General features: G+C 43.1%; 2 protein-coding genes across 11 annotated transcripts in view; one reads left to right on the top strand and one right to left on the bottom strand.

The window, feature by feature from the left end:
* Positions 1 to 21,613, top strand: part of CHRNA5 (cholinergic receptor nicotinic alpha 5 subunit) — a 132,068-nt gene that overhangs the window by 14,229 nt on the left and 96,226 nt on the right. For 5 of the 9 annotated variants that reach the window (XR_008451834.1, XR_008451832.1, XR_008451831.1 and 2 more), the window contains exons 4-5: positions 467 to 576; positions 1,470 to 2,301. Coding sequence is in view for 5 of the 9 variants with exons in the window: in XM_054077500.1 (XP_053933475.1) it covers positions 467 to 576; positions 1,470 to 2,301 (942 nt within the window). In the remaining 4 variants the exon portion in view is untranslated. Of the gene's footprint in view, positions 1 to 466; positions 577 to 1,469; positions 2,302 to 4,422; positions 5,911 to 21,613 lie in introns of those variants that run through there. The other 4 variants (XM_054077502.1, XM_054077498.1, XM_009558211.2 and 1 more) reach the window with 1 other exon arrangement.
* On the bottom strand, positions 5,920 to 17,355 carry CHRNA3 (cholinergic receptor nicotinic alpha 3 subunit). 2 transcript variants are annotated; one of them, XM_054077496.1, is made up of 6 exons: positions 16,764 to 17,355; positions 13,856 to 13,995; positions 13,738 to 13,782; positions 11,733 to 11,842; positions 9,571 to 10,582; positions 5,920 to 8,098 (listed from the first exon to the last, which is right to left on the bottom strand). In XM_054077496.1, the coding sequence occupies exons 1-6, from the start codon at positions 16,816 to 16,818 to the stop codon at positions 7,970 to 7,972; spliced, it is 1,491 nt and encodes a 496-aa protein (XP_053933471.1). In that variant the 5' UTR covers positions 16,819 to 17,355; the 3' UTR covers positions 5,920 to 7,969. The 2 variants fall into 2 exon arrangements, with proteins under 2 accessions (XP_053933471.1, XP_053933472.1); XM_054077497.1 differs by having other exon boundaries at positions 13,856 to 14,057; positions 16,764 to 17,350.

Here is a 21,613-nt window from a genome sequence, read left to right as displayed (position 1 = left end):
TTGTGTGTGGTTGCTGTAAAGAGCTGTAGAGGAGACCTTCGAGCGACCTTCCAGCACCTGAAGGGGCTGCAGGAAAGCTGGGGAGGGGCTGTGCACAAAGGCTGTGGGGATAGGATGAGGGGGAACGGGGATAAACTGGAGAGGGGCGGATTTAGATTGGATATAAGGAGGAATTTCTTCCCCATGAGGGTGGTGAGGCCCTGGCCCAGGTTGCCCAGGGAAGCTGTGGCTGCCCCATCCGTGGAGGTGTTCAAGGCCAGGTTGGATGGGCCTTGGGCAGCCTGAGCCAGTGGGAGGTGTCCCTGCCCATGGCAGCGGGTGGAACTGGATGGGCTTTAATGTCTCTTCCCACCCAAACCAGTAAGCCAGTTTGATTTTTTTTTAATTGCCTTTTTATCTATTTTCATCCAATCTTGCTCTACTTAAATCATTTTCATAATGTTTTTCACATCTCTCGTGTCCACAGGAATGGATAGATGTAAAATTAAGGTGGAATCCAGAAGACTATGCTGGCATAACATCTATTCGTGTCCCATCAGATTCTATTTGGATTCCAGACATTGTGTTGTATGACAAGTAAGATTTTAGTCTTTCCATATAAAATACATGCATTTTTCTGACTTTGCCATCCAAGCTGCTCCTGGGAGGCTCATTGGGCAGATTACGCATGGACATATAGCAGAGCTAAGAATGTGCAGGGTAATTTGCCTCTGAATGCAAATACATTTTATTGCCATGTAAAATGCTTAAATGTTTTGCTTTGTTTCTATATGGAATTTCTAGTCTCTTTGAAAAGTTTATTTCTGCTTCTTCGTGTAAACTCTTGTATTAATTAGAAAACAATGTCTTGTACAGTGTACAAACTAATAGCGTAGAGTGATGGGAGGGAAGCAACTAATTCATGCTGTTGGAAGTCATGTGCAGCATGGATTTGAAACAAAGTACACTCAGCTGTAAGTTTTGGGGGTTTATTTTTTTGAAAATTAACAGATCTCAGAAGCAACACCTTTTGTATTAACCTTTCTGCTCAACTCAGGTGCTCATACAATGATTGTATATTTCCTGACTTGTTGAGACAGTGAAAAAAGGTGTTGCAGTGACTGTAAACTCAAGTTTGGAGGTGGCACACTAGGATTTTTACCTGTTTTGTGACTTTTTGCCTTCAATAATTATGTTTTGGGCAAACTGAACAGTATTTATGCTGTGTTGCAAATAGAAACACTGGTTTGGTCACGCTGTTTAAAGGTTAGGATTTTTATAATCCCTTGCGGAAGTCCTTGGGACCACAGAAAGTTGCACAGAGCTGAAACTCTTTGCTCTTCCGCAGCCACTTAACCTATGCGAGATTCAGATTTAAAAAAAAATTAGCTATGAAGAAGGAGGAGGGATAAACAGCTGAACTGACGATAACGAAAACACACTCCCATGTCCTCCATTGTAATTCCATACGTATATCTCTTTTCTTTCAGTGCAGATGGACGTTTTGAGGGAACATCTACAAAAACTGTGGTAAAATATGATGGCACCATTGCTTGGACTCCACCAGCAAACTACAAAAGTTCTTGTACTATTGATGTAACCTTCTTCCCCTTCGACCTCCAAAACTGCTCTATGAAATTTGGTTCCTGGACTTACGACGGCTCACAGGTTGATATAATTCTTGAAGATTATGATGTAGACAAAAGAGACTTTTTTGATAATGGAGAATGGGAAATAGTGACTGCAACAGGGAGCAAAGGAAATAGGACTGATGGATGCTGCTGGTATCCTTTTGTTACGTACTCTTTTATAATTAGACGTTTGCCCCTGTTCTACACGTTGTTTCTCATTATTCCTTGTATTGGACTTTCGTTTCTAACTGTCCTTGTCTTTTGTCTTCCTTCAAATGAAAGTGAAAAAATTTCACTTTGCACTTCAGTACTGGTATCTTTGACTGTTTTTCTTCTTGTCATTGAAGAGATTATTCCATCATCTTCTAAAGTTATCCCACTTATAGGAGAATACTTGGTGTTTACTATGATATTTGTGACATTGTCCATTGTGATAACTGTCTTTGCTATCAATATTCATCATCGCTCTTCGTCTACACACAATGCCATGGCACCTTGGGTTCGCAAGATATTTCTTCACAAACTTCCCAAGCTGCTTTGCATGAGAAGTCACGTAGATCGATACTTTGCTCAGAAGGAGGAAACGGGAAATACGAATGGATCGGAATCATCTAGGAACACCTTGGAAGCAGCTCTAGATTCTATCCGATATATTACAAGGCATGTTATGAAGGAGAATGAAGTTCGCGAGGTGAGTGTATTAGTCATAGTACACTGATTTTGTAAAACTGGAAATTAGGAAACCAAGTAATCATTAACTATGCAGTTGCATATTATGTGCATGCTGTGGGATTTTGTCCTCCAGTCCTTCTTCTTCTCTAGAAGCCACGTAATTATTTCCACTGGAAAGAAGTGCAGGAGTGGGACAGTACTGGCCATTCTTACATATACTTGGCTGATACAATACAGTCCTTGGGTTCTTTGAAGTCTATTGCTTTCTTCTAGAAGGAAGTTCACGTTGTTAATTACACGTTTTCGGAGATACTTGCCTGTTACAAGAGCAGGTACCATAACTGTTCCCTTCAGTGCTGCTCAATGTTATTTTCATGATGACAAAAGTAGGTATTTTTCATTTAAATGTCATACCTGAAGGCTACCTGAAAAATGCTTTTGCCTTACATTTTCAGAATAAATACTGCTAAGACTTATTTTGCTGCTTTCAATTCCAAAGAAAAACAACTTTGAATGCTCTAATTTACATTACTTTAAATAGAAGCTATAGCCATATGTACGTCATTTTATGCTGAGATTAAACATGAACTAGATGACTTCTTGAGTGGTCTCTTCTAGCCTAATTATTATTTGTCTCTGAATAATATCAAAATATGTCAGAGGCTTTTTTTTTCTGTACCTTTACACTCTGAACTCTCCGTAAAGGATATTTACACCCTTTGGGTAAGAGCATTATGAATCTTGTTTTCTTTCTGTGCTTTTAAATTAGCACCATTGGAACATGAGAGACTTAAATGCTATTTTCAGACTAGGATAGAAATATAGAAGTTTTTGTGTGTGGCCTTCTAATACTGCTGTCTGTTTCTGGTGGCAAGGCCTGAGAGTCTTTCCATTTATACAGAAATTACTGTCTTCAAAAGTTGCTGGTTGCTGAGAGCGTGTTCTCACATGCTCGACGAGGAGTCAGCTAGCTCTTCTCATGCACCTTCTCAGGACTCAACTTGGACTTTATCAGAAGGGATACAGCCTAGATTTGAATAAATGTATCTACTGTACTGTTAAAGCAGCATCTAATACCCTGCGTCGTATAAACAACATTAAATTGTTTGCTATTATATACATAATTTCCTGTAAATTATGGGTTGGTTTTGTTTCTTTTCCTGAATTTACTCCATTTGACTGTGAGTGACGAGAGAGGTGATAACTGATTTGGGTTTTCACCTGTCATGTTGTGGCTCCAAACCTCAGAAGTTCAAATAGTGCTGACTGGGGATTCACTTGCATTCTCTAGAGCTCAAATAATAAAAGACAAGCTTTAATTGCAAAAGGTTGTTAATGAAAATTGCACAGCTCATGCTGTTTTAACCCCGTTAGGAAGCAGTTGCTTGGGAAATGGGGATGGCTCCAGTTGAAACCCAAGACAACTGTTCAGCAGGGTTTTAATTTGCTTGCACAATTCTATCTTCTATACTTGCAGAACTGTGTAGCATAGAATCATAGAATGTCCTGAGTTGGAAGGGACCCACAAGGATCATAGAATCCAACTCCTGGTGGGCTTGTTTTTGTTTTTGTTTTTAATAATCCTATCAAAACAGAAAATAGTCTTGAAAATACTGCGAGTATTCCCTCTCATGTATAATTCTGTGCAGGAGTAACTTCCCAACTTTCAGATCTTGGATGTAACACAACTGCCATCTACTGTTAACTTTTTTTTATTATTTTGATTTGTTGTTTGGGTTTGTTTTGTTTTGTTCGGGTTTTTTATTTGTATCTATGGTGGTGGTGATGGCTTTTTTTTTTAATGCAACTTTTGCTTCTAGCTCCTGCCCAGGAATTCTACTTTGTGATGAGTCTGTGGCATAAATCCTAATTTCTGTTAGAAAACTGCATACTGATTTCATGTCTCTGTAGTCGAGCACTGTTCAGTGCTTGTTAGGGTCAGTTTCTGCATTAAATCCTATTCTTGGTCTATATAGCTTACGAATAGAGAGAGGTTTGTTCCTGTTCTAGCTCAAAGTTACCAAAGGTACATGCTTGGGAAAAAGCATACTGTAAAGTGACTAAGAATTACAGGGTTTGGGACTGTATTTTAACCTGTTCTCTCACATACTGAAGAAATCTTATGCTTTTTGGTTTTTAGGTTGTTGAAGACTGGAAATTTATTGCTCAGGTGCTTGATCGCATATTCTTATGGAGTTTTCTGCTGGTTTCAATAATTGGATCACTTGTATTATTTATTCCTGTTATTCATAAGTGGGCAAGTATAATAGTACCTACGCATATAGGCAGTACACACGCATGATTTTGGATCTCTCTCCTGCTGCTATGGCTCTAAAAAGTTGGGAAATAGCTGCATTTCCGTGCACGTTGTTTGTAGGTATGTTTTTTTATAGAGTAAAAAAAATCCCAAACCAGAAAACTCTGTTTATATTAAGGCATGGCATCCCTAGCACGCATAGAAGTCAGTTTGCTTAGTGCAGTCTACAAAGTTACTTCTAAATCAGGTCAGAATTAAAAGGACCTTCTCAAGAACTTGCATGTATCGAAAAAGCATACACGGACACCTACTTCGAAATAGAAGGATCTACGTTTTTTTGGTGATGATCACAGTAGTCCAACTATTAAGTTACCATATAAATTGTTATATTGAGTGTTTGCAGATGTTTATACAGTAGGGTTGCTTATTTCAATTTACTGTAGTACGCAAAGGAGAATTTTTATCCGCTGTCTTCTTGTAAAAATATAAAGTTTCTACAGAGTAAATTTAAAATACTACTAAAAATACCACTTAAAATTCATGTATATTCAACATATAAGTAAATGTAGCGATTTGGCTATATCTTGCCTTTGGTTAATTGCTATCACTAACATTTAATACAGTAAGCCTTAAAATGCCTACAGGATACACGTGTATCAGTATCTGTGTCAGCTGTGAAAGGGAAGGCAAAGACAATTAAATGAATTCCCAAGTGGCACAAGAGTTCTGATAGACTGGAACATTCCGATTCCGTTATTCTTGATGAAGAATTTGATACAGTATGATAGCTGCAAACATGTTAATCATTTCCTGCCCTTGCGTGTTACTCAGAATTAAGTTTTTAAGCACAGATAGAAGGAATTTGGTGAATGCTCTTCTGAAGGAAATGGGTTGAAGATTATTATGTTGTGTAACCAAATACTCATGATTAAATGATTTTAAAACATTACTATTTTCACATGTTTGTTAAACTGAATTGAAAGCTACCTTTAATAGATTCTTTCCCTCACAGAACCAGATGTAACTGAGCAGTGAGGGCTCACAGCTTTCCATACTTTATTTTTTCTGAGTGCTGCAAACTAAATTGCAACTTCTTAATTATTCCATTAAAATATATTCTTTAAATACCAATTTTAGTTCATTCCATTCTATGATTCCGTCATTCCATTGCCACCTTTCTTAAAAGCTTTATTTCTGCAGGTGACTCTGAAATAAATGGGGGCTTTGTCAGTGAACTTCATAATACAGTTGCATCCTGCAGGGCTAATACAGTAATGCTAAGCTCAAGCAAGTCTTGCAAAGTTTTTATTTGCTTAAATTACTACATTAATAATGTTTATGTGGAAAGTTTAATGTTAATCGTGTTTTCTTTGATAAGTTTTTAAAGTGGTTATGAATTTGGAAAACAGATACCTTCCCCACTCCCAGTGTGTCCCTTAGAACAGTCCTGTTTGGCATTTGTACTGATTATAAAACTCATTGCTTATCTCATAACTTATATATAATTAATATTTATTTCAAATTGGGTTTGCTTATATGACATTCTTGGGTTAGTGTAGCTTTTTTAAGGCCTGCAGGCAGGGAAATGATGCCAGTCACAAACTTAATTTTTTTTTTTAATACCAATTTATAAATAATTCTGATTATAAAGAGAGTCACTCTTCCTCCTCAGTTATACAATTACATCTGGCATTGGATATCCTTATTTTCCTCATTTAAATATGAATTTGCAAAGATTATCTGATTTAATCCATTAACACCATAATTTTCACTTTCTCAGTATTACTCAGATGAAACAATGCATCTGTGACTTCCTCTGTGTGGAAGTCTGAAGTAATACTTCAGACACGTTATTTCCTCTTCAAATGCAAAATTTCTTTTTATAGTCCTTGGCTTTGAAGTACAGAAGTTTACTCTTACCTGAACAGAAAGCAAAGTTAGTAAACCTATAGATTAGTTATATATATATATATATATATATATATATATATTTATTTTAACTCCCCACCTCATATCTTTCTCCAGGTCAAATGATGTTTGTAAACTTGCCCAGTTATATCATAAAGTAATTGATCAGCAGCCTGTTGGCCAGTGGAGTCCCAATCTTTATACCAGTAACTCATAATTCTTGCAAATGCATGCATTTCTTTTAGTCACTTCTATAATTTGGTCATGATAAATACCGTTAAATAAGATAGCTGACGCTAGGGGTCTTCAGCTTCTCATCAGGCATGTCTGAAACACAGTAATTTTAATAGACTCAGAAGCGTGGACCTGTACTTCTGTAACTTGTTCTGAATGTGTTGAACTTCACTCCATCAAAATAAATGAAAAAAAAAAAAAGCACTGTTTTCAACAGCTTGACTGTCTTTATTCTCATAAATGCTACATCACTTGATACACTGCATTTCCAAAAAAGTTTCCAGTGTGGTACAGAGAGAACAGTTTATATTTTTACAAACATTTTTCTCGTTACAGTATTTTGTTGCATTCTTTATGCATGCTCTTGAATTATCTCCAGTTACTGATTAAAAATAAAATTAAAGTATTTGCCTAAGAAGCAGTTTTAGCATACTGTACAGGACTATCTTGTATCTACCTGCCTTCCCTTGTCATAAAACCCTTTGCTATAGCAGGATGCTTCTGTATCCAAACTATCTTATCAAAGTATTTTGATCCTTTGCTTAACCTGCAGACCGTATCTTAGTGTGTGTTTTACTTGCACACGCTTTCAAACATTATTAGGTTTGAATAGCTGGATGGATTTTCTGACAGTCTTCCACACTCTGAAATATGAGGATGCACAGTTTACATTACAGCTGCTTTATTGCCACCTCTGTATTTCCCTGTTTGCTTTTCTTTTGGAATAAACCTGCTCCTGGTCCTTTCCTCTCGCTGTGTGAGTCAGTTTGTACACCAGGTGGCAATGTCTGCATTCCAGCAATTCCATCTGTACACTTCCTAAACCATTTCGTCCTCGCGAGGGCATTCCTCCAACTCACTGCAAACTTATTCCCAGAAGATCCCGATGTGATCTGAAGAGATTTGGCACCAGACTGGTGGAAATGAATCCAGTATCCCAAAGTATTCAACCTGTCTTTACTCTGAATATTCATGTTATTTTCAGTTTCTCTATCAATGCCTTCTTAAGCCAATCCTATGAAGTTTAATGTTCCACCTACAGCTTTTCCAGGTATTGTGAAAGGTGGCTGTCAAGCAAAGCTCCTGTTAATTTGAGATTAGCTCTTATAAAGCTTCAACACCATCTTTTTCCTTCTGTTTTCACATTTTTAATCAAGACTTGTTGGTCAAGCAAGGTTGAGGCTCAGAGAGATCCTTATTCTACTACACACAGAGATATCAGATGCTGTGGGGTAGGGGTGCAGAATTGGTTGGCAGAAGTTTTATTTGATGTCACAACGTACTATCTTTACATTTCATCTCCAGCCATCAGAGGTTGTAAAAACAATCCTGCTGTTCCTAGAATACATACCAGGATGAAAACCCATAGAAAAATACGATCGATTACCATGGCAACGTATTTCCAGTCATCCTGAATCTGAAAAATAATCAAACAGCAATTAGGCATGTTTATTAGATGAATAATTGGCATTAGCAATTTGTACCGGTTTATGTAGCAATTTGTACCAGTTTATGTACTTTGCTCCATATGTAGATGTCTTTCATATATGCACAACTTGCATTTCAGTGGTTTCACTGACAAATGAATTATCTTGAAAAAAGCTTTAATTGAATATGTTACTTGTGGCAAAGCCAAAAGCTACTTCTTCAAATACAAAAAGCTGTTAACCAAGACACTGAACTTCACGAGACAGAACTTCTCTTCATCATGCCAAAAATGAAAGTGAAAAGCTTTTACGTTCTTAGGGGCCAGGTTTGTCCAGAAAACTTTACTAAATTAGACTGCTCCCATGTCTTTGCACGGTTTTGTAAAGAGACAAAGGTTGATTGGTATGTAATTATTTGGTACTTTTCTTATGTAGTACTGAAATTTGTTCTCATGTGTGACGTAAAATTCCTCTCCTTACCTTCCATGCAGACAGGGAACTAAGCTTCCAAAAATCAGATTTTTCTATTTTTTTTTTTTTTTACAGCAGATATTATAATGAGCAACGCTGATGCATTACAGATGTTACATAGTGATAGTAAATACATTAGGTCATCTTCTAGTTACTCTTGAGATCACAATTTAAATTTTTACTTCATTTTTCTTCAGGAAGGCTAATAATCATGCATTTGTGGTTTTAGAAATTTTGCACTTTTTAACTTAGAACTTGTTTGTTAAGGCTGACTTAAAAAACCCAAACCAACCCCATATTTGCTTTACCAACTAATTCTAAATGAAGTTCTGATTTCAGCATAAACAAAATAACTGTATTCTAACTTGAAGTGCCATACTGCAGAGGATTTAAATTCAGTGACAATTGCGGTGCGGCTGCTGCTCTGGGATGTTTGATTAACATGATAAAAAGAAAACTTTAATTACTTTTTATTGCATCAGGATGCAGTTTTAGGAAAGATGATGGTCCCTGCCTTGCAGCAGTTTTCTCATTTAGCTACAGCACTCTGCAGCAGCAGAATATGCAACATTATCACTGTGAAGGACGTTCATTCTTATGTTCTTTATTATTGACTATAAGCTGTGGGAGGGAAAACATAACTTTCTAGAGGCCATGGAGTCAGCATATTCCATCATTAAGATAACTTGGAAAATCCTTACTCCAAGTGGTAGGATGGATACTCAACGTGTTTCCCTAGCAGTTGTTACCTTAATGTGGTTCGCTCACTGTATGTGTTGTCCATAAAGAGAACAGCGTGCACCACAGCTTCTCCTCAAAATGATATACATCCAAAAAAGCACACATTTGTAATACAGCTCGGGTAATTTAATTGTTTAAGTGATTATATGGGGTGTTCTTTTTTCTGGGCTTCAGTTTTTTATGATTTTTTTTCTCTAAAAACACAGTAATGGCAAATGGTGTCTGGAGTAACAGTAAAATGTGTTCTTACCTCTTTTGCTTCATTCTGCATTTTCATATTTTCTGCAATGTATTTAACACTTTCAATAGCCTCTCTCATTTCTGGTGACAGAACTGAAAATGAAAGCAGAGGATCTACAGATTCGGAACTCGTACTTCTTGTGAGATTACCACTGAGATCCGAGAACTTTGGTCGCTGGTACTGACAGCAGCTGCATGCCACATCTTGGCATACAAAGCCATCTTTGCAGCATTTGGTTTCAGCGCTGTTGATGCAATTTAAGTTTGAAACCTCAGAAGTGAAAAACGGTTTTGGCTTCTGATTATTCTCTTCATCACTGGCGGGTCTTGTCATAAACATGATCCTGGGAAGGAAGTTCAGGAAAATGGTTCTCACCCACACAGGCATTGTATGCGTCTTGGGTGTTCTGTAGTGCACGTTCAGTACAAACACCGTGATGACAATAGACAGAGTTACAAATATCATGGTGAAAAGGAGGTATTCCCCAATAAGGGGAATTACCAGGGAAGTAGAGGGTATGGTTTCTGTGATAACGAGAAGGAACACTGTTAAAGATAGAAGGACTGATATGCAGAGCGTCACCTTCTCACCACAGTCTGAAGGCAAATAGAAAACTAATACAGTCAGAAAAGAAATCAGCAGACATGGAATAATCATGTTGATAGTGTAAAAGAGAGGTAAACGCCTAATGTAAAGAGAATATGTGATGTCAGGATATATCTCTTCGCAGCAGTTGTATTTGATGTCGTGTTTATACCCTGGAGCCTTAATAATAGCCCATTCTCCGCTCTCCCAGTAATCTTTCAGGTTCATTGTAGAGCCAATTAAAACTAAGTCAATTTTGGCTTTATCATAAGACCAGGAACCGAACTTCATAGTGCAGTTCTGATAGTCAAATGGGAAGTAGGTTACATCTATTTTACATGAGCTTTTAAAGATAGCTGGAGGTATCCACGTCACTTCACCCGTGTATTTCAGTAGGGCCTTGGTCTTGTCATCAACCTGGAAATCCCCAACTGCGCTGTAAAGCAAATAACAAACATTAGAATGCAACTACTCCAGGTAGTTTCCTACATTCAGATTATATTACGTTAACTGTTCAGTCTGTTTTGGGAAAGTCAGCAATCACACGTTGACAAGGAGCTGAATTGCATGTGCATGACTGAGTCAGCGGCTCCCATAAATTTGCATAATTAAACTGGAATAAACAGCAGCATAAATTTACCATGGAGAATTTGAAGGGAAATATTCTTCCTGGTCATAACATGGCTCAGTGCAATCAATAACTCAAAAGAGCGAATGGGAGATCGCAAAAGGCAGCCCGACCAATTGATGGCTGTAGGTCCCTTCCAGCTGAACTGTTCTGTTCTATTCTAGATGGAGCACATCAGAACCCAAGGGCTGGTAAGAGGACACCTGCGGTACCGCTATTCCCACCTCCTCTGTGGACAGTGCAGGTAGTAACTATGGAAAGAGGGATTAGGGTTGGGGTGTAACTTTGCACAGGGAGTGTTTCTGGTGAGGGTGTTTTTTGAAGTCCCACACTGCTATCCATGAGACAATTTGAGTTGTTCATCTGAACAAATTCAGACTTTTAAGGCCACAGTTAGAAAAGGAGTCTCATTGCTGTTGTTTCATAGACTTCAGTTTTGGGTCTGTTTAGCGAAGCCCATTTCACAGCATCGCTTCCCTGTAAAGCAGAGGGATCCCTTGAGTGATGGTTTGGCTCCTGGCAGTCTCAGAAACCAACATTCCAGCTGCCTGCGTCTCTTTTGTGTCAATACTATTGTAAAACGTGTCAAACTGTGAGCTTAACTGCTAAAAAGCTGGAATCTGCAGGTGTTTTCAGTTAAAGGTGTGACTCTCAGATAAGAACTCTTCCCATCTAGAATTTCTTGCTACCTCCCTTCTAGACCATGATAAAAATAATTGTAAAAGTAGGGGCTTGTGAAGGGGAAAAGCAGAGTTACTTCACTCTGCTGCCTTGCAGCTCCAGATTGGAAGCGGGGTCTCGCATGGTAGATGGCTTGGAGAACAAAGGGAGAAGTGAGACAGGGGTGTGCTGAAAAGCAGGCTTTTCCAGTTAATTCAGTGAACCTTCTGCCGAGTTTAAGCTAGTTACATCACCCCCTTCTACCCAAATTAAGAAGACAAGTACTCAAGAGTCTTACTTGTTATATAAAACAATATCTGGCTTCCAGATCTGGCCAGATGGTACCCGGATGAATTCAGCACCTCCATAATCCGCTGGATTCCACCGAAGCTTGTAATCATTCCAGATCTAATTATCCAAGAAATGAATCTGCATTAGGTTTGTGAAGAAACTGGAATTCAGTGAACTAGAAACCAAGTGCTGCCGTTTCCTAGGGTTGGTTTAGTTTGGACAGCACTGTGATGAGATGTTTCTCTACTAATGCTTTATGGCTGGTGTTTGTTCACATGGAGATGTAGGCTTGGTGGTCTGGAAATAACTCAGTGTCCCAGAATGGGGAGGTGGTTAGTGGCCTGGACAGCCTGGAGAAGTGGGGCAGTGAGAACCTCAGGAGGTTCAACAAGGCCAAGTGCAAGATCCTACACCTGGGTCAGGGCAATCCCTGGTTTCAGTACACAATGGAGGATGATGTGATTGAGAGCAGCCCCACAGAGAAGGACTTGGGGTGCTGATTGGTGGGAAGCTTGACATGAACCGGCAACGTGCGCTCACAGCCCACAACCATGTCCTGGGCTGCATCCAAAGCAGCGTGGCCAGCACGGTGAGGGAGGGGATTCTGCCCCTCTATTCCTCTCTGGTGAGATCTCATCTGGAGTATTGTGTCCAGTTCTGGAATTCTCAACATAAGGCTATGGAGCTGTTGGAATGGGTCCAGAGGCTACAAGGATGATCCGAGGGCTGAAGCACCTCCTGGATGAGGACAGGCTGAGAGAGTTGGGGTTGTTCTGGAGAAGGCTCAGAGGAGTCACTATAGCGACCTTCCAGCACCTGAAGGGGCTACAGGAAAGCTGGGGAGGGGCTGTGCACAAAGGCTGTGGGGATAGGATGAGGGGGAACGGGGATAAACTGGAGGTGGGCAGATTTAAACTGGATATAAGGAGGAATTTCTTCACAATGCGGGTGGTGAGGCCCTGGCCCAGGTTGCCCAGGGAAGCTGTGGCTGCCCCATCCCTGGAGGGGGTTCAGGTTGGATGGGCCTTGGGCAGCCTGAGCCAGTGGGAGGTGTCCCTGTCCATGGCAGCGGGTGGAACTGGGTGAGCTTTAAAGTCCCTTCCAGCGCAAACCCTTCTTTGATGCCCATATGGCAGCTGAAATGAGGTGAAAGAGGGAGTTAAGATGCTCTCTTGCCAGAGAGCGTAGGACTTCCATAATGACTTGGCTCTCAAACACCAGAGCACTGGGGCACAGGTGGGGGCGAGGGCTGTGGGAGCCACTGCTCTGTGAGGGACAGGTTGTGGTCATCAGGGCTCGTTAACCCTATTAAGCTGAAGTAGAGCATTCAGGTGGTTTTGAGCTGATTGCACCGGTGGGTGATGGCGCTTTTGACCCGCGCAGCCCCCGCCAACTGACGGCAACGTTCGGTTGGGGACAGCGCGGGGAGGGGTAAAGCGCGCGGTTTGTGGGCTCCGCCACCGCGGAGGGAGACAGCGCGGGGTTGGAGGCGCCGCGATACAGGGGCAGAGCGCGCGGTCGGGGGCTCCGTCGCGAAGGGAGACGGCGACGGTTCAGGGGACGTCGCGGCGGAGGGGGGCAGCGCGGCGTCGGAAGCTCCGCGCGGGGTCAGAGGGGCTCCGCCGCCGCGGAGGGAGACTGCGCGCGGGGTCAGAGGGGCTCCGCCGCCGCGGAGGGAGACTGCGCGCGGGGTCAGAGGGGCTCCGCCGCCGCGGAGGGAGACTGCGCGCGGGGTCAGAGGGGCTCCGCCGCCGCGGAGGGAGACTGCGCGCGGGGTCAGAGGGGCTCCGCCGCCGCGGAGGGAGACTGCGCGCGGGGTCAGAGGGGCTCCGCCGCCGCGGAGGGAGACTGCGCGCGGGGTCAGAGAGGCTCCGCCGCCGCGGAGAGAGACTGCGCGCGGGGTCGGGGGGGTTCCGCGGCGGAGGGACACGGCGAGAGGTTGGTGGGCGCTGCGGCCGTGAGGGGCGGCGCCGCGGCGGGGCTGTGGTAGGGTGTCGGTGGTCGCCACTCACGTGCTTCAGCCACAGGTTGGTCTCCATGATCTGGTTGACCTCGTCCTGCAAGACAGAGCCGTGTCGGGGGAGGCGGCGGCGCGGCCCGCGGGAGCCCGGCGGAGCGGCGGGTACTCACCACCTTTACCAGCTGCGACATGGACACCTCGAACTGGATGATGACGGGGTCCGAGACGTTCTTGACGGGCCGAACGAACTGGTTGTAGCTCTGGAAGAGCGTCGCGTACAGCCGGTGCTCGGCCTCGGAGCCGCCGCCGCCTGCGGGCACGGGATCAGCGGCAGCGAACCCCCGGGCTGGGGGAGACCCCGGCGGTCCGGGGCTGGGAAGGGGGGAGTCCCACTTACAGGAGTAAGGATACATGCTCCCAGAAATCTTATGTGTATTCCTCTCCAAGGACTCATTTTAATGTTATGAACTTCCCAACAGTCAAAACTCTTGAGAATTTGGAGCCAGCTCTGCCTGATCTCGCATTTGAGACGGGGAGAGACTCCAAATAGAGGGGGTTGTAGGAAAAACCACGTCTTTTCAGTGCAGAACACAAGACGTTACTGCTTTCAAAGAATGAACAATCTCTGAAGAACACTGAAAGAAAATCTCCCGTATGAGGACTGGATGGGAGGGTTGGGGTTGTTCAGCCTGGAGAAGAGAAGGCTTCAGAGAGAACCTTAGAGCGACCTTCCAGTACCTGAAGGGGCTACAGGAAAGCTGGGGAGGGGCTGTGCACGAAGGCCTGTGGGGATAGGATGAGGGGGAACGGGGATAAACTGGAGAGGGGCAGATTTAGATTGGACATGAAGAATTTCTTCCCCATGAGAGTGGTGAGGCCCTGGCCCAGGTTGCCCGGGGACGCTGTGGCTGCCCCATCCCTGGAGGTGTTCCAGGCCAGGTTGGATGGGCCTTGGGCAGCCTGAGCTGCCCATGGCAGGGGGTGGAACTGGGTGATCTTTAATGTCTCTTCCCACCCAAACCACTCTGTGATTCTGTGCTGTCAGAGAGATATTTGGTCTAACTTAAAAAAATACTTTATCTTAAATTAAAACTTTACTTATCTTAAATTAAAAATATTCCACTTTTTGCAATACTAACTGCTTCTTATAGCAGCAGCACCACCCACGTATAAGGGTCATGCTGGGGTGAGTGGCATTGGCGGCAGCACCCAGGTTTGGGGGCTTGGCCTGCACTGCAGTGGGTGCCCCTGGGGTGTCCTGGGGCGCAAGGGCAACACCGGAGTGGGCAGTGGTCTGTCACAATGTGTATTTGCCCAGGCCAGTAGAAGAAAGACAATGGTGTGATAAGAGTTTTTCCAATATACATCTTTGCAAACAAGTTCATAAAACGGTTTCAGGGAGTAACTGGAGGTGTAAAAGCACTTTTCCCTCACAGGCCTAAGTCCATCTGATTTGCTGAAGCTGTGAGGTGTGCAGCAGAGGAAGGGAAAAGTGACCCAGCAGACCAGGCCACTTGGAAGCTGCTGCAGCATTTTGCAATGGAAGGATTTCCAGGAAATTAGAACTCTGCTTTCTAGCCTGAGCTATGATTGCATGAGTATAGTGATGATAACAGCCTGCTTGTTAAAATATTAATTAATCTTAAATACTTTTTTTTTAATCTATCCTATTCAAAGGTTTTTCAGTATGTTCAAAGAAATGTGCTAATTTCCCAGTTATTATTCTAAGCAATTTTTATTTATATTCCTTTTGTCCGTTTTGTCACTGATAACTGCTGTTCATGGTGCCTTGAGGCCGACAGAGAAGCTGCAAACTGAAATTCTTAAACGTAGATCTTTCAGCTGTTTCAGAATGAGGTGTGAGGGCTTGTGTTTCTCACTATGTTTTTACTCTCAGAGCTAGCTAGGCAGGAACCCTCCTCACAGCTGGATGCTATTTAATGGCCTTTTACTTTTAGGGACTTCGTCTTAGCCTCCCTTCTGGACAGCACATCCCCAAGCACTCCAACTGAAAAACAAACTAGGCCAGTTTTGTCATTTATGGATGGCTCTATGCAGCAGGGCAGAGGCACAGAACCGCAGTCTATTGAATATACTCCACAGTTCCTCTGAAACACACAGAGGAATCTACAGATATTTGCAAAGATATTTTCCTTTTTCGCCAGACAGTTGTTTTTCAGTAGAGAAGGAGGAGGAGGAAGGCAGAATCATCTGCAGGTGACTGGTCTGTCGTGTTTTACAGAGCAGGTGTTGCTTTCTGATCTTTGTAAAAGCTCCCCTCTCCCTAAGACAAGAGGGTCCCTTTCAAGTGAAACTGTATTCAGGTAAAACCTTTTTTTTCCTCTCTCCCCTTCTCCTGTTCACTTGGCAATTTTATTTTCAGGTTGGTGAAATTCAAGCCAACTTGGTAACTAAAAAAATTAATGCATTTCTTTCACACTTTTTACCTGCTAGCCTTGTCGTGATTATTTATTGATATCTCATATCTCTCTGATCGAGATTTCCTGGAGTAAGTACTCCCAAAGCTTTAAGCTAAATAATTTTAAAGCTAGATCTTAACGACTCCCTGTTACCATCAGTCCCAAATTGCTAGCCTTTTTATGTGCCACCAGCACTCTAATTCAATCCAGCATCTGCTATATCTTCAGAAGTGCATTAATGTTTCTTTAATTCAGATGTTTTGGTGCTTTCCATATTTGCAGAGAGAAGGCACACCGTTCGCAGCACGTATTTAAAGCTGTTAATATTGTCGCTTTTTGTGGTCTTCTCTACAATCTGTAAAACCACACTTTTAGATGTAAGGTGCTTTCTCTTCTTAATGTTAAAATAGCTTTGTGTGTGCTGTTTGGCATCTTCAGCCAGGACTACTGAACTACTTTAGAAGGAGAAATCTTAAAAAAACAACCCCAACAACAAACTGTGTAACAAAAAGAGCTGTACTAGGATTCTGTGCATTTATCCATTAGTTTGGAGCAAGCTTCACCACTTCTTAAAAATAATTTACACCAAAGCCCCCTCCTGTTCACCTTTCAACCCCCCCTTCACCAGCAAAGAATAAACAAATTGAGGATCACTCACCTTGGCAGAGAAAGCAAACAGCAGCAGTTAGAAGGAGAGCTTGTGTGCTCTCCATGGTGTTACTGCTTGTCAGCGGAGGCTGTTGAAGATGAGCCTGGCTGCCAGGAGTGTATGAGCATAGGAAGTACTGAGAGCTCTGCTCCTCCGATGCGTGAAACGCCTGGAAGCGGCAGACAGCAGGACCCTGAACACAGTTCTGCGCAGTGAGCTCCCATTAGGTTTGCTGTGGTGCCCCCTTTCTAGCTACCCAGGCTGTCAGCGTGTTGGATACAGCAAATAAATTGCAGGCAAAACAGATGTTATTGTAGGCAAAGAGCAATCTTCTGGCAAGGGTAATAGGCAAGAATCCTTAAACCGGTGCATAAATGAATCTGGCGATCTGACAGCACTAAAGATTTTTCCAGTCAGCTGCTATACAGGCTCCTTCTCTATCAGAAGCTCGTGCCAATCTACTAGGAGAAGTGTAATTAATAAAAATCTTATAATTGAATTGTGCTGAAAAGGATATTGACATTAGGGATGTCTGATTTAGCAGTGATCTGAGATCATGGGACTTAAATTTCCAATTATGCTGTTCACAATGAGGTTTTTTTCCTGCCTGCGTCTCCTCTTGCAAGCGCCTGTGCTAGGTGCCTGACTGTATAAAAAAGATGTGCCATTCCCAGGAGTAATTAAAGACGTGCCATTGATAGGATCTACACCCAGAGTAACACACATAGTAGCTAACTGTCTTTGGACCGTTCCTGCTTTCATGGATATCAGAACAGTGGAATTTGGGAAGAGGAATAAGAGCATAGGATCCCAGCTTAATCTTACAAAACCTTACTTAGTGGGAAGGAGATGGGTGAGAATGGGGAGTTGTGTTTCAAGGTGCCTCCTTCCTCATGTGTCCATCATCTTACTTGTTGAGTTACGAGTCAGGCTTTGCCCCCCAGGTGAAGCAAGTCTCCTGCGTGCAGTGGCTGTTTTACACAGCTGATGTGGAGGGAGGAGAGAGAGAAAAGATGGGATTCACCCCTCATTTTTGGAAATGATGAGAGGGAAGCCCAGCAGGACAGGAGGCTGCAGCCAGTAGGTGCTTCACTCCCTGCCGTTAGGGAAGGATGAACGATGACCCCGTTTAGCACCATGTGAAGAGGTAGGACTGGGAGAAGAGCACCAGACAGGGCTCAGCTCAGCTGCTCTTGGCACTGAGCTTGTTTATCCTGTTTGCACTGTCTCTCAGAGCATCATTCACTCTGTCCCCAGACACATGCTCTTATGATAATTTTGGTAATTCTATTAGCTTGGAGGAAATAGGCTTTACTGTCCATTTGATTTTATTTCTTTTTTTCTAGAGAACTCAGCCGCTTGGTCTTTTAGCTTAACCCTTTGTGCATGCGTTTTTTGCCTTTCCAGGGCATTGAGAGTAGATGTTTTCCTTTCTGCCTTCTTGGTTTCCCTGCATAAGCAGCATTATAATTGAAGCTTTTTTTTTTTGTTTTGTTTTGTTTCTTTTTAGTCCCAACTAGAAACGAGCTAAAACTTCAAGGATCAAATCATAACCCGTGTTTCCCAAAAGTCGGTCTTCAAACCTGAATAATTTGGAAACATCTGATCTGCAGAGGCAGCAAAGAGCCATTGCGTCAAGAGAGACACATGTATTTTAGCTTAATTTGCCTAGTTACTGAATTTTTCAGTAGTGTTTGTATGCACAGATATTTTGGTTCTGACATCACACACTGGAGCTACTGGTGAAATCAGTTCAGGTTTGTGGCAGGATTATTTTTATGGCTGGGGAGAGCGATGTGGTAAGAACGTGCCAATATGTCTGCATTGCAGAACTACATAGAAGAAGGATTTGTATGGGCAGGGGGAAGCTGATCTACCCAATATCTGCAGTAACAAACTACTTAGCCTTTGCATTTTAATCAACATGAGACTGATAGAGGTGTTTTTTTTGTTAAGATTTGTTAAAATCGAATTGTAGTCAACTCAGGTGATGAATATTTTTCCCACCTTTTTCTGTGGTATTGATGCTCCCTCCATAAAAAGAGAACACTGCTGGTCTTTCTAGTTTGCTGTGGCTGCAGGGATATGGAAAATAATATCAATATTTCAAATGAACTCACCTGGATGCAAGTGGTTCATGTGTGTGGTTGTTATAGCACTTCCGTGTGTTCTGACAGAAGATGGGATTGGTCAGAGAGTTTAGTGATGGTAGGGAGTGCAGAGGGAGCCAACAGAGGCTTTTCCTCACAGTTCAGGAAGCTGGTTGCACACTGCCATTGAAAAACAGTTTTAGTGAAAAATACATTTTGAATGACCACTTTTTTTTTTTTTTAAGAAAGGGATTACTGTAAAACCCTGAACAGTGGAAATACTGAAGTTTATTTCATTTGATAAACTGGGACCTGCTTATATTCATTTTACCCTGCAAGAGGACGTTTTTAACGTTTCCTCTTCTCCAGAAATCTTTTATTTTTGAGAATCTGTCAAAAAATCAAAGTGGTAAACACTACAATTCTTGGCCAAGTTGAACTGGAAACAGTTCTATGTGTCACGTATGTGGAGCTGCTGAGGCTTAAGCAAAAATAGCATTTCCCATTTTGAAAGCACAATTCTAGGAGGTCAGATTTTTCAAAATTTTAGGGTGAAACTTTCCATTCTGAAGTTAGCTCTGTATTGAATTATTTCTAGAATCTTCAAAAAAAACCAGTTGTGGTTTCCAAGAACATAACTAAGGAAGAGTATATTGCTTCACTTGTGCTTCAAAAAAGGAATCAGTTGTATGGAGAAGTGTATGGAAAGAGCCCATCATTTCCTGGCTAAGGAGCTCCAGTTCTGCAGGGATCTCCCTGGGGCCAGGGATGTACCTTTTGAAAGCTTTTTCTGGGTTTGTCATGTCTGAGGCCTGTGCTCTGCGTTAGCTGCTAGCGGAGCTGCCAAATCCTTTCTAAAACTTCTCTCTCTGCTGGAGATAATTCAGCTGAAGGCTGCAGTTGGGGAGCCAAACATTATCAGTCATTACTGCTCATAAAGATAATGCCAGCTATGAGATCCAGTGCTGGAGGCCTCATTGCAGTTGTACTCAGACGGTGCTGGGGAGGAGGAGAAGAAGAAGGGACTGGGGAGAGGAGTAATGATCGGTAGGAGAGAGAGCAGGACAGAGCCAAAAGTGCTGTTGGTGCCGGGTGAAAAGAACAGAGAGAGGGGTCTCTGCTCTGCACAGGTCTGGTGTTGCTCAGGTGGGCTGGAGGGTCTGCAGCTGACTTGCATCATCTTTGGTTGCTCGGCGAGTGTGTCCCTCTGCCTCCGCCCTGCAGGAGCGTGTAGTAGCTCATGAGAGCGTTTAAGTCTGTGCTGTGGTGTGAGCTGCCTCTTTCAGAATCACTGTTCAGCATTTTTGTGGGATTTAAAGGGGCTTCACCTTTACACTGCCCAGTGCTGGCAGCTGCTCTGGCTTCCCTCTGGTTTCTCTGGAAGCAGAAAAAGCTGCTTAGCAGCTGGGGCATTGCATGCATGTGTGCTTGTGATGTTGTGCGTGCAGCAGCTCTCAGCATATCACCTGATATGGAGCAGCATCTCCCTGCATGGGTGGAGGCACCCCTCTGTTCCCGTGGGGCTGCCTGTGCCCCATCTCCTCTCACAGCTGTTGTTTTAGTTCTCTGCAGAGAAATTGCTCTGCTCTGTAGGTTTGAGAAGGAGAAGACGTTTGAGGCGGAGAAAGCAGGTTTGACCCACTTAAACTTTACACTGCTCAGTCACCATGGGAAATGTCCAGTGTGGTTAATGTTTGGGGAGATGACCAGAGCATTGCTGCCCTCCGGGAGAGGAGGATCTGGCAGCTTCCATGGTCCCAGGGCACACCTGCCCTTAGTAGGGCTGTCCTACAGTCACCCTTCACCTTCTTGTGTTCAGGGATGGACACGGTTACAATGCATAGAGGAAGGCAAAGGGAAGGGAGGATGATAGTGTTACAACCATTCCTTTTTCTGGTCTGCAACCTAGGGGAGATGGTACTGCCTCTCACACAGCCTCATCCACCCCATTTCTGGTACATTTTTATTGTAGCTTTCCTAGGCTGCCGTGCACTAGGCCATGCTGTGGTGCTCGGCCCTGGGACAGCCATTCCAGTGCTCAGGGGTGAGGGGGGTTTGTGGCAGCAGGACTGGGAAGTTCAGCACATGAACAGTGAGGGAGGGAACACAGAAATCAGCAGACGTCCCAGAGTTGCTCTGAACAGTTGGAAGGGTGTTGGTGTAGAAGTTTTCATAGAATTATAGAATAGTTAGGGTTGTAAGGGACCTTAAGGATCATCTAGTTCCAACCCCCCTGCTGTAGCTCCTTGAGAGTGTTGCTCTCGTTAGAGGTAGCTCAGTTTTCATGAGTGCCAGTAGAGCTAGGGGTGACTTCATCTGTGGCTTGTTGAAGAACGTGTGTTTAGGTGCCAGCTAATCCTCTCCTGAGACCGGTAAGCCTCAAATCCCTGTCACAAGTAGTAGTCGATTGCAATAGTTTGCTCGCCAGTTATTATTTGTGCCTATCAATGGTGGTAAAATCGTGATGTGTTCTGACAGCACCGCAAGGAAAAGCTGAGGCTGGTACAGCTTAGAAAGTGTCAGGAGCCCAGTGCTCTTTTTGCAGGTTACAAGCTACCTGGAACAACATGTGGTGGGATTGTCCTGTGATGGGAGGTTGGGGCCCTGAGCTGTCCTTTGGCAAAGACTTTGAGACTGTACACGCATTGTGTGCTTTCATAGCTAGTTCGGTGAGGATTGTACTTAAATTTGCATTAAAATCCCCCCAGCAAAACACGCAGGTCCGTGTGTTCTCAAGTGTCTTCTCATTCTAGCTGTCTTTCAGGGTTG

The sequence above is a fragment of the Cuculus canorus genome, chromosome 12 (assembly GCF_017976375.1).
Source record: "Cuculus canorus isolate bCucCan1 chromosome 12, bCucCan1.pri, whole genome shotgun sequence".
In the NCBI taxonomy this organism is placed as follows: domain Eukaryota; kingdom Metazoa; phylum Chordata; class Aves; order Cuculiformes; family Cuculidae; genus Cuculus; species Cuculus canorus.
This window is presented reverse-complemented; position numbering and strand designations above follow the sequence as displayed.

Bases quoted from the DNA above. Each gene is read 5' to 3' on its own strand.
- CHRNA3 (XM_054077496.1), bottom strand. From the start codon at position 16,818: ATGGAGAGCACACAAGCTCTCCTTCTAACTGCTGCTGTTTGCTTTCTC. The intron at 13,996-16,763 runs GTGAGTGATCCT...CCGTGCCCGCAG, and splicing joins TGTTTGCTTTCTCTGCCAAG to GCGGCGGCGGCTCCGAGGCC. The intron at 11,843-13,737 runs GTGAGTGGCGAC...TTGGATAATTAG, and splicing joins CCAACCTGTGGCTGAAGCAC to ATCTGGAATGATTACAAGCT.